Below are 12,469 nucleotides of genomic sequence, written 5' to 3' on the forward strand. Positions count from 1 at the left end.
CCAGATGGTCACAAGAACAAAGAAAATATTTGTAGGCGGATTATCAGCTAACACAGTAGTTGAAGATGTGAAGCAGTATTTTGAACAGTTTGGCAAGGTAAGATATCATTTTTCTTTTTCCCTTTGGCTAATTTCATGGAGAGATGTTTGCGTATGATGAGAAATGCTGTCCCTCAACGAACTCTTTCATGTGAAGACTTTCAAACAGGCCGTTTGAGATGTGGCCATTTAGAGATGAAAGACCAGTATTCGCCCGGTCTCTGTCGCCACTGGCTGAAGTAGCCTTGACCTTTTGCTTAAAGCTGCTGTGTAATCTTTTCCATGTTAAAATGCTTTTCCTATCCCAGATTAATGTGCAAGGACAACTACAGTAGGTTGACTTACCTGAAAAGTCTTGCTGAGTTGGTCTGAACATTTACTCAAACAAACTGTGTGCTTGGCCCTGACTTTAGGGTTGGGTATAAAGATTCACAAGCTTTCCATTCTGTTTGGTTCAGTTCCATTTTTGAATCATTTTGTTTTGATTCAGTTATAATGTTCATTTTGCTAACATATTCTTATAAATGGAAATAAAATATCCCTCTTCTGGGGATTAATGTATATATATATACAGTATATACAGAATTCAGATTTTTGAATTTAAAAGAACTGAGTCATTTGTTTTGGGAATCAAGCTACAAATGGATGTAGATTGTATGTTTCTGATTCATTACATAGAACTGAGTCATTCGTTTAAGGAATCAATCAAGCTACAATTTTGTGCTGTATAGTTTTGAATCACTAAAAGAACTGAATCATATGAGTCATTTGTTTAGGAAATCAAGCTTCGCTGTTCATTCGGTGCGGTCTTGATTAAACGAAACAAATTATAATAGTCATTTGTTTAGGGACTCAAGCTGCAGTGTTGTGTTTTGAATCACTAAAAAGAACTGGCTCATAAGAGTCATTTGTCATTTTAATGTATAAACTGAGAATAGGCGTGGAGCAAATTCGATGTTGGGCTTTTATTAATCTTCATGATCATTCAAATAAAGAATCGTAAAATCAATGTTTTTACCCAGTCCTACCTTGACATGTTTTTGCAAGCCTGTTATCTACCGTGCGCACGCACACGATTGATAGTTAACCCGTATCTATTTGTGGCCCAGGTAAACTTTTCTACTTGCTGTATGATATGACTTTGAGTGCGTTCGCTGTTTCTCTCTATTTCAGGCTCTGTATAAATACCTAACTCCATTTGTTTGTAATCAGCTGTGTCTGAGTGGACCTAACACGCACTTGACTTGATTGAAGGGCTCAATTATGCAGATGTTTTACTTGCCCTGCGCTGTATTTCTTGCCCTGGGGGTGTTTTCAGCAGCGCCAGAGCTGGCAGTAGACAACCGCTAAATCATTGTGATTAAAGGAACGGCAGAGGATTTGTAGCTTCTTAGGTCACCAGACTATATTAGTCTTACCACAGCTCGGTTTATTGAAGCATACTTGTCTGCGTCCTTACGTAAAGCTGTAGATCGTTACTTTGAATGGGCAGCGTGATCCAATAACACTAAAGACCTCGGTGTCTCGTTGTTTATAAGTTACGAAGCAAATGCGCGGTCTAATGAAGTGTCTGTCTCTGAAGACAAGAAAATTACAAATTGACCGTCCGTTGGATACGCACTTGTGAGTAAAGGCGAAATGAGCCTTCAAAGTGAGTTGTTGGAAGGTTGGATGCTCATTTGCTGCAAACTCTTGATGACTCTGCAAGTCCGCCCACCTGGAGATTTTGCCACACTGTGGTGTCAGTCGAGCTGATACCCGGAGGTTTGTGTGTGTGCATAGGGGCGTGTGTGTAGGCCAATTAACAGTGTCTCCTGGCGAGCAGTAGGTAGTGAGAGAATGAGGATCCTGGGAGGAGAGCAGGTGGCATGGGGCAGCAGGGTCACAGGATCTGTCTCCTTAGAAGCTGTGTTCTTCCTGAGCACTTTTTCTGTGCTATGACAGCTTACACACTGGTGCACACACACATTTAAGCGGCACTAAGGGGCATTTATTGCACAACGCTGCAGAATTAAGATTTTAAAAGCCTTTCCACAAAGGCTCTTTGAGTTAGATCCACTTTTCATTAGCATACAGTCATTTCGTGCTAATGCGACATGTTGCTTTTTTTTTTTTTTTTACTTTTAGAGGAAGGCATGCCTAAATAATATCAGTTGTTTCCTCTGAAAGATTTTATGTGTTATGAAAACAGACTTGGCATGGTTTGATTTAAAATCTCGCCAAGATATTTTGCACATTCGTCGTGAGGAGAACGTAAAAGGCCGCCTCGCTCCCTTCATAAACCTTCATGTGCCCTAATTACATAGGATGGCTTATGCTTAGTCATAGGTTTATTGTAATCGGCTTGGAGTAGATCTCCAAACAAAGTACACTTATTCTGCTAAGTTGAAACAACTCTTGTTTACTTCATTACCAGCCTCCCTTACTCTCTCTCTCTCTCTACCTCTCTCACTTTAGTGTTCGCTCTGCTGTTGTGGCCAGGATTTAGTTTCATTAGGCCTGAGAGTTGTTTCCAAGCCAGTGCTCTGCCACAATCAGGCCTTTATGCCTCCTCTCTCCTGATTCCCATATCGGCCTGGGTGGGAGCCAACTTCGACCATTTCAGGGCCAAAACTTTAACCTCCTGCAGTCCAGATATACAGTTTGTAATTTGAAGCATGTATAATATACAAAATACAATTTAAAAAGAAATATTTTTATAGTATTCTATTATTTGTATGATTAAATAATTATAATTAATATTTTGTGTTGTAGCTACTATATTGTGTAATTATTATAATGATAATGATATTATACTATATTTTATGTAATTATATAATTAGTAAACGTATTATTTTTTTTTTTCATTTCTAATTTATGAAAGGGTTAGTTCACCCAAAAATGAAAATTTTGTCACTAAATACTCCTACAAACCTGTAAGACTTTCATTCATCTTCGAAACACAAGTGAAGATGAAATCTGAGAGCTTTCTGTCCCTCCATTGACAGCCTACCCTACTGAAGCTTTGACGCTTCAAAAAGTTCATAAAGAGATTATAAAACTAATCCATATGAATTGAGTGGTTTAAGGCTGATTTATACTTCTGCGTAGGGCTGGGCGATATGGCAAAAAAATAAAATCTTGATTTTTTTTTTTTTTTTTTTTTTTTTTTCTCAGAACGATTGACCGATTCACAATTTCGATTTCAATTTGTTTTTTTTGTTTTTTTTACTGTTTAACTAGTCAACTTAAAAACTTAACTACAATATGATTTAAGTAACATTCTCTTTATTAACAATCTGGTTAAAAATAGTTCCATTCCAAGTGCAGCACACATGAAGTGTAAACGTAAAACAATCTGTTAAATATCTTTGCAGAAAATATGAAGGCTGAAATATGAAGGCAAATGTTATCTTAAACACATCCTATATACTCAGAAATAATATAAAATAAGAAAATGCTAAATATTTCTTAGCCAAAAAGTAATAGCAATAAATAACACCAGTAATAGGCTGTTATTAACAGCAAATGCTTTGTGAAAACAGAAAACAACAGCAGCTTTCAGCCTGTCACCATCATCAAACATGAAATATCAAACTGGTTTACAGGTTTTTGCATTCCATTGCGCTATTTGTTTTTATGTTTGGCGGACATGTTTAGGTGTTGCACTCGTGTCTCGTGTCTTCAGCAGCGTCTCACCCATGAAACGGCATTCTAAAAACACGGCGGTCAAGTTAAAAAAAAAAGCTCAACTCGCGTTTAATATCTTTGCCTTTTTTTCTCATTCCACTGCCGGCGCCATCATGAGGTCGGATCATTTTCTTCTCCTAATACGGTTATCATTGCTGTATTGTCAACATGTCCAATTGTAACGCTTGCTAACATTTTTATTCAAAATCGCGATTTCTTGATTTAAAAAATAATAAAATCGAGGCAAAACATTAAATTCAAATTAATCAGAAAAATCGCCCAGCCCTACTTCTGCGTCAAGTGTACGCCGTAGTACACGTGGTACACAGCCTACGCCGCAGCCTGACGTGTGCCTCTTCAAAAATGTAACAACGCGTCAATTCTATGCAGACCGCAAGCGCTGTGATTGGTCTGCTAGAACCCCCTCACTCAGGCAATCAGAGAAGAGCGAGCGTTTTCAACTTCCATAGGAATGAAAAAACACTGTTTTAGGGGACACATACAGTCATACTGCAACAAAAGTCGTTACCTATTTGCCGCTTCTATTTGTAAGCTTCTCTGACAACGTACTTGACAAGCTGCTTCTTCGGCTTTTGCCTTGATACTCAACATGACCGCGCCTACTAGTAGTCTGCATGCACGTCGACGCGAACAACGACGCAGAAGTATAAATGAAAACAGACGCATGGCCTACGGCGCAGAGGCTTCAGCACAGAAGTATAAATCAGCCTTTAGTCCAAATTTTCTGAAGAGACACGATCGCTTTATATGATGAACATATTGAATTTGGCCTTTTATTGACATAAACATTCATCAACTTGTGTGGTGAACGGAAGCTCAAGCATGTTTGCTTGATGTGCACGAGAAACAATGAGGTTCATTCTTGTGTGTTATGCAGCTTGAATGAACTTGTTCAGGTTCATTTAGGTTCTGTTGAGCTTCTGTTTATGTTCACTGATCAATGTTTATATGTGAATAAAAGCCTAAACTATATCTGTTCATCATAAAAAGCGATCGAGTATCTTCAGAAAAGTTTTACGATCTCTTTATGAACTTTTCGAAGCGTCAAAGTTTCAATTGCATAGCTGTCTATGTCTTCATTTTTGGGTGAACTAACCCTTTAAATAAATGTTCAGTCTAGTGATGATTAGACAAAAGTTGAAGCTTTAGTCATGCTAGTTACAACAGGTGTTTTGTGTTGTAGCTGCTATATTGTGTACTTCTAGAACACTGAATTGACCAATATTTAGAACTGTAATTATGCATTTTGTAACAAGTTTAGATGTTTTAGAGACAGCATGAAATGTATTCATCTTCTGACACATTTCATAGTGAGTAGGAAAATATTGTAGGTGTATGTTGTTATTGGTTAATATTATTTTTCAAAGCCCACATGGCCTTGGGTTACATCAGCAGAAAGGAAATTTCGTTTCCCAAGCAGAGAAATTTACATTTTGATTTGAACATGTTTTTCTTCTTCTTCAGCATCACGTACATTAATACGTTATTTGAAATAAGACCAGGGACATTTATTTAGAAAGTGAATGAGGTCAATTTTGAGAACTCCAACTGAAAATCATCTGATTGATTTTTATAAATAAACCACTGGTCATTCTTCACAAAGCATAAAAGCGTCCTGCTTTTTATTTTTTGTCATTGAGCAAGTTTCATTTTCTCTCTGGTGGTTTTGACTCACGACTCGCTGACCTGCCCATGTTGAATGCTGGACGAACAAAACCGTAATCACTGGTTTGGTGGCAGACTGTGTATTGTCATGTTGCCATAATGAAATATCAGAGTTTTCTCTTTCTCTCAGCTTCAATATTCAGTGAGGACAGTGGGCTGCCTGTAATGACTGCATCCCGAGCACTCACTGTTAGTTAATTTAGCATACCTGGTGAACCGCTAACATTTAATAACGGCATTCGATTTACCTCAGGCTCGGGTAATAAAAACAGTGCACTGCTCTATTTGCAAGCCTCGCTGCATCACTGAGCCCTTAAAGTCTGATTTGATAAGCTTGTTTAACTAGAGGTGTTTGTGGATTTGGTGTGAAGAGTTTATTTCAGACACATTTTCCTCGTGTACACTGTGAGACTGTGGGAACATGACAGCGTTTCAGTAGTGAGAGTAATGGCGGCCATCCAAAGTTGCTTTCGTCTTCCTCCCAAGGTTAGTTCCTTTACACTTTGGGTGTTTTTTCTCACCCCTGGCTTTCAGATTGATCATGTTAGGGTTTAGGCCTGACACTTTGTAAAGCTGCTTTAAGACAAACTCAATTGTTAAAAGCGCGAATTGGATTGGTTAAAGTGACTGTGCATAAGCAAATAATAAAGATTAGCAAAAGCCTCTATGGACTGTTTGAAAACAGGGATAAGATTTAACACCACACCCTTGCTTATGCTATATGTAACGTTGTATTTCCACTTCCTGAATTTATTTTGGAGCATTTTCATAGTGTGCAGCTTCAGCTTTGTGAGCATTTCATGGTTTATTTTCTTTTAATGTCTTAGCAGGAACCTCATTGTCTGGGCAGAGATGTGTTATTTCTTATCAAAAGGCCCTTTGGACTGCCTTCCTCCGTAAGTGAGGCCAGGGAAGTGTCCTCTATTCACTGCGAGGGTTAGCAGTAAATCCCCACGGACTTCTATGGAGCCTGTAGCCCTTAAATGTTCTCCACACATCAGTGGCCTTGCACAAGTGGGAAGTCACTAACAAAAGGTAGAAATACTCAATCACGGGCTCCTCGCTCTCCAGTGCCCTCTGGAGTGAAGGGAGAAAACAAATGAGAAGCTAGTGAGGGATGAAAAGGGAAGGTAAGGAAAAAAGCAGCTTTTGAACTGGTTGGGATTAGTTTTAAGATGATGCGCTCTCTCTAGACTCCTCCCTTCCTCTGCTCCTGTCCTCCCGTCTCCCTCCCTCCGCTCATCCTCAGCAATCCGAGCCCACACCTGTATTTGTTTCGCTACAGAGTCTTTAACAAGGTCTCAAAATGGCTTTCACAGCGCTTGTGTTAACCAGTGAAACCAAATCTTCTTGTGAAGATTGAAAACACAATTGATTTTGGGCAGGGCTGAGGTCGCCGGCCCAGGCCTTGCTCTCTTTCCGCCTCTGTATGCTCTCACGCACCTTGAGATTGATCTCTATCCTTCTTTAATTTTTTTTTTTTTTTTCCCTCCATTGTTTTTCTTGGCTGGACACACATCCAAAATGTCCAAAGTGTGTTCACTCCCTCTCCAAGGAAGTCTGTAATACTTGGAGAGAGCTGTGTGTTAACATTTCCGTTAATCTCAATGGTGGTTACTTGGCTGACACACAAGTGGTAGCGACGTTTCTGAGCTGTGACATTAATGCCAGCAGATAATGTAAAGCAGGGGTGTCAAACTCATTTTAGGGTGAGGGCTGGATTGGAAAAAAATTGACCATGTGCGGGCCGAATTACCTTTTTTAAAAAAACCTTTAGTGTGCTAATAGTTGCACTAATATTAAACATATAAACAATAAATTTGCAAGAAAACTAGTACACTGCTCTTTAAAACTGCATTTGTTTCTACAGCGAAAATACTATTTGATTTTTAAAATAATGCTTTATTTAATATTTTTTATTAGTGATGCACCTATTTTGATTTTTCATGGCCAATTCCAGTTTTTTAGAAGCAAATTGGCCGATTCTGACTTTTTTAAAAGCAAATTTATTTGTTGTTTGTTCAAAAAATATGTGTAGTTCTTTGATATTAGAGGCAAACACTGCATTTTTATCACAATCCCAACAAAAATGATATGTACCTGAGCATGAGCATTTTTAATTTTAATTATTGTATAATTTCAAGATTAAACGCAAAAACAGCATGGTCTGACTTTAGCTTTGTTAAATTATGCGACATAAGACACTTGCACAAAACAAAATCAGCAGACGGACTGAATGAAAATACAAATTCACTCTCTGACAGTAGGTGGCGCTTATGGAACTGCAGTGATATAGCGTTTCCTTGGTTACCACTATACACAAAGCTGCATTTATAAACAGGCTACTACTTTATACGGAGATAAGAGGAAAAGCCATCAAAACTTTTCTGAAGACAGTTCCCTTCAGAGATGCATTCAAATCAACCCCAATTCAATATTTATATTATTCTTCCTATTTTTCGTGAAAAGTGAGCTTGTGCATGGTGAGTATTTTCTCTGCTGGCGCGTCTGTTCTCCTCTTTGTGTCCATATTCAGTGTGTTAACATCCTGTTTACAGACTTCGTAAATATTTTCACACAAATGAAATTTTGGGAAATTATTACAAAGCAGTTTGTTTGCAAGCCCGGAATAAAAATTGACCAAAATAAAATTAAAAAACGTTTGGATTTCTGGCCAGTGAACTAGTGCATCTCTTTTTTTTTTTTTTTTTTTTTATTAGTTAAAATCATCCCCCGGGCCAGATTGGACACCTTTGGGGGCCGCATTGGCCCGCAGGCCGTATGTTTGACACCCCTGATGTAAAGCATCGTTTAGAGCCCTCCAAAAAATCTTTTCACTGGGGAAAAAAAAAAAAAAATCTATTATAAAAAATAAAACTTGTAAACAGTTATATTTATTCAGAATACATATTTACGTTTTTATTATGAAGGACTTGACGTGTAATTTAAAAATAAAATGAAGAAAAATATATTTTAAATTATTTTTAATTCTTTTTTAATTCCTATTCTTAATTTATTCTTAAATTATCTGCATTTTATATTTAATATAAAGTAATTGTATATTTAAAAATTATAATAATTGTATAAAATGTGTGTATATTAATGATTTAATTTATTTTTTTATGAATAAATTGATGATTTTTTCATTCGTTCTATTGTTAAGATGCGCACCCTCCTTTTGAGCCCAAAACAGGATAATGACATGCTTGCACTCAAATGGTTGTCTTTCCTAAACCATATGGAGTATGAGCAAAGTTATGGTATCATTTGAAAGAAGACAAATTGAGCTTTATTCTTCAAGTTTCAGAATTAATACAAGTAAAAACAATAAATAAAAAAAAAGCTAGAAAAGCTGAAGTATGATGGAAAGAAAATGTTTTTTTGCATAACATCTTTTTATCATTAAAAAATAATAATAAAAAAGATGCCTGCGGCAGCTAGGAATACAATGGGCTCAAAGCCACAAGTCTTAAGAAGTTATGTTTCAAGTTTGAGGATGAAATAACAAAAAAAAAGGTTGGATTGCATAATTTCTTGAACGATGATGGAGAGCAGATCGTTCAGATGAAATATTTTGTGGACAAAAAGTGCTGTTGGGTGTTTTCAATGGACGCTTGTGGACATTTTACCCAAGTGCGACGGATTGGATTCATCTTGTGATCGCTATTTCATAACAAAGGTATGAGGTCCTGTTTTGATTTTGCATATTGTTATTTGCACTCCTGACACAAACTACAATATTACTGTTGCTGGAGCATCTATATTGTAAAACAGACACCATAGATGGAAACTAAACTCTTGGAAGTTTCAAAAGATGTATAATTTGTTAACATTCTTAACGTTTTTAGACAGTTGTCTCTATAGTAAATGTTTACCATGGTACACAAAGTGACATCAAGCCTGAGGTTGGGACAGTGCGTCTCAAGAGGTTAAGTAGCAGTTATTGTCCTTAATATAGGCATTTTTCCAGCAGAATGATTGAATTGCAGCACCTGCCTGCTAACCAGTCAAACTTTGTCAACATCCCCAACATTTTGGATGTTCTAATTGTGCATGAATGCCTTGGTACGCATTTGTATGTAATAAAAGCTTAATATTTCTTCTTTCGTGGCAGAATGCGCTAGGGACCTGTCTTGTAGCAGTTGGTGTGTAAATGATCTTTAAAACATTTTGCTGAAGGAAAAATAAAACACAGGGTACCCAGAAGGTTTCCCCTCAGTTGTCGGAGCGGCTCAGAAGCTTTCAACCCAGCGACTCGCTCACGGTTACGGGCTCTAAAGCGCAGGCAGCGAGATCTAGCTTAGCGGGACTGTTTGAAAGAAAAATGAGACAAATGATTTAACACTCTCAATGACCTTTGTTTGCTCTAAGTATTGGCTGTGTTTCCAGGAGTCAAGGGGGGATGATTTTAAAACGCCCACAGGAGAATTGGAAGTTAAACTGCTTCTTGGCAATGATTTCCATTTTGATTCCACTCTTTTCTTTCTCGTCTCCTTAAGTCTGTAGTTCAGCAGTACATCTTGTTGTTCAGGACCTCCCCAGAGTACATCATTTATAACCTTGCGGTGATGGATTGGCCTTAGTTTAGCTGCCTTGTATGCACCACAAGGCCTCTGTGCTTTTACCTTACACCCATCAGAAGGCTAGTTTTTGTCTTTTATAGCATTATTTACCTGGACGTCTTTAAATCACGTCGTCCAATGGAAAGAGCTTGACCACATTTGGCTAACTTAATCACTCTAATCACTCTCTGTTAATTGCTTTTTCCTCGTCAAAGTCCCTGTGCTCTAAGATGATTTAGAGGGCATGAAAGCTGGAATCGAGGTCTTGTAGATGTCGTCAGAGCTGTGGCGACACCACGTTGCATCATACGGGCTGGCTTTATTTTTGATTCTGAAAGTGTGTTTTATGGATTTAGATTATCTGTAACAGATGGTTTGTTCAATTTTAAGTGCAAATTGTTGTAGCTTTACATTGGGGATAAGCTATATTTAATTAGTGTTTGGTATTTAAGATGCATTTAAGCTTTGCAAATAGCGGTATACCATTAACAATACCAATAACTCTTTTTTTGTGATTTGCTTTGAACGCGTTGTCCACCTGTGCTTGTGTTATCCAAATAAATCTTCAAACAGGGTCTCTTTGTAAGCATGGATTGCCTTGATTGCCTTTGAACTGAGTCACTGGGTCATGTGTGGATGGATACGCCTCCGTGTCTAGTCACATTTGTTTAAAAGGACCAGCCGTTTTAAGAAGATTGAGGAGGATTTTCAGGCCCTTCTAACATCAGCAAATCTCTGAGAGATAGCAAGCCTCAAACCGCAGGCTATTTTTGGTTGAAGAGAAAGACAGAAGCCGAACGAAGAGGTAAAACGTTCCAGGTAAAATGCTTCTCTGAGATTGTCCACATTTCTAAGTTTTTTTGGGGGTCAAAAGATCTGCTTTGGCTCCAGCTCAGCCTTCTGCATTGAGTGGCACTATCAGATCAGCTTTGGCCGGTCCCACTGTGCCTGAAGCCGCACCGGCCGATTGCGATCTTTTCCACCACTCCCTAGGCATAGAGTGCACCAATTAAATCAGCTCGGTGCTCTATTAGGATTTAACCGGGAAAAAAGGGACCCATTTCTATAGAGACCATGACATTTCCAATCCCCCTACTGGCACCACCCGTTCACCTGTGGAGATAGCCTTGGAGTGGTAATAACTTTTGACTCAGGGGGGCTTCTGTGATCTTCAAGCTTCCAAGATGTGGCCTCAAATAAGCCTCCACCTGCCAGGCCGGCTCTTAGAGAGAGAGGAACCTCTGTGTCCCGTTGCGCTGTGAGCTCACAGGAAGTCTGCACCAGGCTGATATTCCACAAAGCTGTCCAGGAGCATGGAAGCAAAAGCAAGCCTTGAGTGACAGCTTCCTTTCACTCTCAAACGTGACAGTCGGAAAACAGGATTATCGCAGCGTAATTCAGACCGTGGTCCGTTGTGAACTTTGAGAGGCGCTTTTTGGTGATTATTTTTTTAATTTCTCCTTCGGCGGAGAAGATTGATACGCTCGTACTTCTCTCATCAGCTCAAAGAGGCGGATGCGAAGAAACGAGAACATTTAAATGCTCAGCGTGAAAACAGTCAGTGTGAGCTCGAGAGAAAGACGCAGCGATGAGAGAGAAATTATAACTAGAGTTGTCTCTCCTCAGCGTCCCTCCAAAATCTGATTGGGCTGACAGCATGGGTGCTTGTTTGGCGCAGGGCCATCTGAACGCTAACACGCTGTTACACGCCGTGCACGAGTAACATGGAAAAAAGCACATAAAACAATGTCCCATTGGGATAAGGTACAGCTTGTTTTTTTCTCTTCTCCCCGCAGCTTGATGCAAAGCTTTAATGAAGCCTCAAAGGTATTGGGCATCATATATGATTACCGGGCTTACACCGCGAAGAATGGCTGTATAACATACGCTAGAGGTGTGAAGGGGCTCGGTGCCAACGTGGTGTGAGGGAGAGATAGAAAAAGAGACACATAAGATGGAAGGAAAGGCCTCATCCGCATATAATTAGACCGAATTTGCTCAGAGACTCTTTTAAAGGGCATGTCCTCTCAGATGAGTGTCAACAACTGTGGGGTTCTGCTGTGTTGCTTCTGTAGATGCGGAGATAGAGACGGGGGAGGCGAGAAGGATAAATGGATGAAGCAGATTGGATTGATAAATATATTCGGCGCATGCTGGCACACATTGCGTGCGCGCATGTGTGCACGTTAGCGAGCTCTTCATGACTGTTTGTGCCGTTTGAAGCGAGCAAGCAAGGAAGCGGTGAAGGACTCTCCAGGCTGCAGCGCTAATTAACTCGAAATGCCATTGCATTACCTGGCTGCTTTCTTTGTTTTTGTTTTTTTAACGAACTCTCAAGCTGCCCCGCTCTATGGGCCGGGGTCGGGCACAATACGTCATTGGAGAGCCCAGTAAGGGTGAATATGCATCGTGGGGATTGTGGGTTTATTGTCACTGGAGATGGATCCCGTGGAGTGGTGTAGCGAGAGGCCAAGGTTAAGTAGCCCCTCACGAAATGCATGAAGATTCATCCG

The 12,469-nt window shown here is 39.3% G+C and overlaps 1 protein-coding gene across 19 annotated transcripts in view; it reads left to right on the forward strand.

Moving 5' to 3' along the window:
- msi2b (musashi RNA-binding protein 2b) overlaps positions 1-12,469 on the forward strand; it is a 337,078-nt gene that overhangs the window by 87,017 nt on the left and 237,592 nt on the right. For all 19 annotated transcript variants that reach the window (XM_051861127.1, XM_051861130.1, XM_051861128.1 and 16 more), the window contains exon 6: positions 5-97. In XM_051861127.1, coding sequence (XP_051717087.1) covers positions 5-97 — 93 coding nt within the window. The remainder of the gene's footprint in view (positions 1-4; positions 98-12,469) is intronic.

The sequence above is a fragment of the Ctenopharyngodon idella genome, chromosome 15, assembly GCF_019924925.1.
Source record: "Ctenopharyngodon idella isolate HZGC_01 chromosome 15, HZGC01, whole genome shotgun sequence".
Classification (NCBI taxonomy): Eukaryota; Metazoa; Chordata; class Actinopteri; order Cypriniformes; family Xenocyprididae; genus Ctenopharyngodon; species Ctenopharyngodon idella.